Source organism: Cebus imitator, unplaced genomic scaffold, assembly GCF_001604975.1.
Source record: "Cebus imitator isolate Cc_AM_T3 unplaced genomic scaffold, Cebus_imitator-1.0 Scaffold773, whole genome shotgun sequence".
Lineage (NCBI taxonomy): Eukaryota > Metazoa > Chordata > Mammalia > Primates > Cebidae > Cebus > Cebus imitator.
This window is the reverse complement of record NW_016108088.1, coordinates 143,145-147,152: the sequence shown is the minus strand read 5'-3', so window position 1 is coordinate 147,152 and position 4,008 is coordinate 143,145. Positions and strand designations below refer to the sequence as shown.

General features: G+C 47.9%; 1 protein-coding gene across 4 annotated transcripts in view; it reads left to right on the top strand.

Moving 5' to 3' along the window:
• Positions 1-3,590, top strand: part of DCUN1D2 (defective in cullin neddylation 1 domain containing 2) — a 36,962-nt gene extending 33,372 nt beyond the window's left edge. For all 4 annotated transcript variants that reach the window (XM_017519763.2, XM_037735293.1, XM_017519762.2 and 1 more), the window contains 2 exons: positions 249-345; positions 1,529-3,590. In XM_017519763.2, the coding sequence (XP_017375252.1) occupies positions 249-345; positions 1,529-1,608 (177 nt within the window). In that variant the 3' untranslated portion in view covers positions 1,609-3,590. The remainder of the gene's footprint in view (positions 1-248; positions 346-1,528) is intronic.
• Positions 3,591-4,008: the final 418 nt, after the last annotated feature.

The window sequence follows — 4,008 nt, the reverse complement described above, 5'->3', positions numbered from 1 at the left end:
TTTTTTTAAATAAGTCTGCTTTCTTTATTTGGACCTTGGCATTGTTGTAGCACTTAACATTTATACAGAACGCTATTACTTTTAACTTCTAAAAATTTTATTGATTGTACTTATTCCTGATCAAATTAATGAAGATTATTAACTGAACATCACTCATTAATTGAAGACATTGGCCACTAGAATATAAGAGAGTTAAGCTCTATATCTTAAATCGGGTGGGTTTTTTGTTTTTTACTCTTATGTATTAGGAACATCACAAAAGATCAATTCCAAGGGACACCTGGAATCTCCTGCTGGACTTTGGAAACATGATTGCAGATGATATGTCTAACTACGATGAAGAAGGTACTGGAAATTGTGCTTCAGATGATTCACCAAAATGCTTACACCTGAGAACGTTAACTTTTCCTGCCTCTAGAGTGGTGACCCCATCACTGAGATGGGGGTGGTAATAATACTATCCCCTTCGTTATTATTTTCTGTAAATCATACAAAAGAAGAACAGGGCTTTATATTTAGTTTAAATCAAGAAGTCCTCTAAGCCAAAGCATTTCAAAATTGAATGTGACCCCCACGGCAGAGCCATGGAGTTAGGTATTTGGAAACCACCACTCCCAAATTCTCAGTCCCACACGATGCCTTAGGTCAGCTCTGCACTGCGCTACGTAGGTTTACTTGGAGATTCCAACTCCCGTCCACTTACATAAATATATCTACCTACTCGTCTTCCTCTGTGTTTAGGACGCTGCATCAGAGGGCCTTTGGAGCCTGCTGTGTGCTGGGCACACTGCCATGTTGGGGAAGGGATGGTCTCTGAGTGGAAGGCCTCCCGTCTAGGCGCCACCCACTTGCCTCCTCACTGCCCCCTTGGCAGGCAGTGATCTGTTTTCAGTACTGGCACGGTGCCTTGTGACAGGTGGTTTACGTGTCTGTCTGCCTGTTTTAGCTTATATTTCTCTTTGTGTCCTCTACAATTAGCACCATCCCTAGATCAGAGGCACCCAGTAAATGCTTGTCAAATGAAAGAAGGGATCGTTGAATATCGACAGAAGCGCAGCTTCCAAGAGCCTTCCAGGCCTCAGTGCAGGAGCTCACAGGGCACTCGGCTGCCGGTGGGGAGAGGCAGGGAGGGTCCTACTTGGGAAGATGGGCAGGAGGCAGCAACCCCCTGCTGCCAAGAATGCCGATGACTGGAGGAACGTGCCTCCTGCTCTTCTGCTCCATGTGGGTCCATTTAGCTCCCTTCCTGAGTCACCGATGTGACTTCGCAGAGCACTCACCGAGGACGTGGGGCCACTGTGAGCCCACGGGCCCCTGGACATAGCACGCACACGCCAGGGCTGCTGACCTGGCCTTGCTAGGGTGAAAGAACTGGGTAACTTGGGCTGGTTCATTGTGAAACATGAACGGTATGGGTCTCAAATCATTTGCGTTCTTTAAATGTAAATGTTGGATTGATATGTGGCACAATGCTTTGAAGACAAAAGCTGTGCTCTAACGGGTTTTCTGTTTGTTTGCTTTCCTTTAGGAGCTTGGCCCGTTCTTATAGATGATTTTGTAGAATATGCACGGCCAGTAGTCACAGGTGGAAAGCGCAGCCCTTTCTAGGCAGCAAGTTAAGCTGGAGTAAGATTATGAAATGATTTGCATCCTGCCAGGAGATTTTGGTCAGTTCCTAGGTGCATTGTTACTGATTCCAGAAGTCATTCTTGACCAGCCATGAAACCAGAGGAGTCACCGCATTCTGCCGGAGGACAGCAGCGGCTGCCTTGTGGACATCGCAGGAAGTTCCTCAGGACACAGCTACTTTGGATGTTTAGATTTGTCATCATAGCTGTTGCGTTAGGAGATTTCTGCATGATTTTTTAATATTCACAAAACAGTAAGGTAGAGCCGTAGTGCCACCTGTGGGAGCGCAGAGCATGCTGCAGCGCGCATCCACTGAGTGACGCTGCCGCCACACTGGAGACACGGCGTGTGTCCTGTGGGAGCGCAGAGCATGCTGCAGCGCTCAGCCACTGAGTGACGTGGCCACCACACTGGAGACACGGCGTGTGTCCTGTGGGAGCAGCAGAGTATGCTGTAGCGCTCAGCCCCTGAGTGACGCGGCCACCACACTGGGGACGTGGCGTGTGTCCTGTGCAGGATGCTGTGTTTTACACACATCAAAGCTGTTGAGAATGTGTCCTAAAGAAGATGATCTTGTCATAGAGTCTAATGGTTTTTAAAATTGGTGCCAGGAATTCAAGATTTATATTTTTTGAATTATCGAATGACTAGATTTATCGGCTCTATTTTTGTTTTCATTTTCTCTAGACATTCATCTGAAAATCATTTCATGGTTCTCAGTCCCCATGTAGCTTTGCACAGCAACAGCACACGTGGCACGATTCCAGCAGAGTTTGTTTCACAGTTTATATGTCAGTGGGCCTCTTTTACTTCATTCAATAATGTTACTTGAACTGCCTGAGAAGTTTCATAAAGTACGTTTTAAAAAATATTCTTTTAATTACATTTAAAAAGACATTTTTCCATGAAAAATATGTATGAGTGATTAATGATAAAGTTTCAAATCGAATGAGTTGGTTCTTTCCACCCTCCTGTGGTGCCCATAGCACCCAGCATCCAGACCTTTGTGTAGCCGTGCACATTTGGAAGCTAAAATCTACATCATTGTCCGAAAAAACCCAGTCCCAAAACCTTCAGCTGATTGGTGAGCTAAAGCCTGTCTTTGAGCCATGTTATCATCTGCTTTTCGTGTCTGCCTGGTGAAGGAGGACCCGTGAGTGCCGCCGTGGCATGGAGGGCTGGTGTTGAGTTGTGAACATCACCGTTTTGACCCTACCTCACATGTGCCGAGACCCTAGTGCCTTGCTGTCCCCCTGCAGCACCGTGCAGGATGCAGACCAGCTGGAGCTGCTCCCCAGGAGAGAGAAGAGTCACCTGCCGCAGACGACCTAGCTGCAGTGACAGAGCATGGCCCAGACGTGCAGCTGGGTTGGCTTCAAGAACATCTGGTGGCTGAGGTTCGTGTGCCTAGCAGCTGCAGGACAAACTATCAACACTTCTCAGCAGAGATCATCACAGAGGGCAGCAGGGACAGGACTGGAAGGGACCTGCAGCCTGGAGATCTGCCTGGCCCCAGCTGGCCCCTGGCTGGTCAAGTGATGGACAAGTCACAGGCCTTCCTGACGCTCTGCTTCCAAATCTCTAACAGGAAACTGGGCCATGTCTGCCTTTAGAAGGCTTCAATTCTCAGAGAGCATTTGTTTAATACAAAACACTGGCTTTTATAAAAACCTCAAAAATATTAAAAGCACCTTCTAGGCGTCCTGGATTCTTGACATGTAATTGTTCTGTTCAGAAGAGTTTATATAATTCAGATAATTCTGTATAAATAATGGAGATCTGCAGTGCTTTTTTGTTTTTGAGATTTAAAGTTCTAAGGGATTGTCAATAGATACCAAAATATTAATCACTGGACAAAAGCTTTTCAAACAGTTATGGGTTTTTTTCTTCTGTTGTATACATTTGAGTCCTGCATGTTGTGAAATGCTGAGAACAGAAGCATTAAATTGGTTTCTCTTGGGTGTGGTGTCCTTTCAGTTCTCCTTGGCTGCAGGGATGCCTGCCTACAGGTGTCAGCATCTGGGTCCTTGTCCAGGGATGACTGGACAGCCCGGCCTAGCAACCAACAGGCAGGAACAGCCCCGGCTAGCAACCAGCAGGCACAGGACAGCCCCGGCTAGCATCCAGCAGGCAGGAACAGCCCAGCCTGGCAACCAGCAGGCACAGGACAGCCCCGGCTAGCATCCAGCAGGCAAGAACAGCCCCGGCTAGCATCCAGCAGGCACAGAACAGCCCCGGCTAGCAACCAGCAGGCAAGAACAGCCCTGGCTAGCAACCAGCAGGCAAGAACAGCCCGGCTAGCAACCAGCAGGCACAGAACAGCCCCGGCTAGCATCCAGCAGGCAAGAACAGCCCCGGCTAGCAACCAGCAGGCACAGA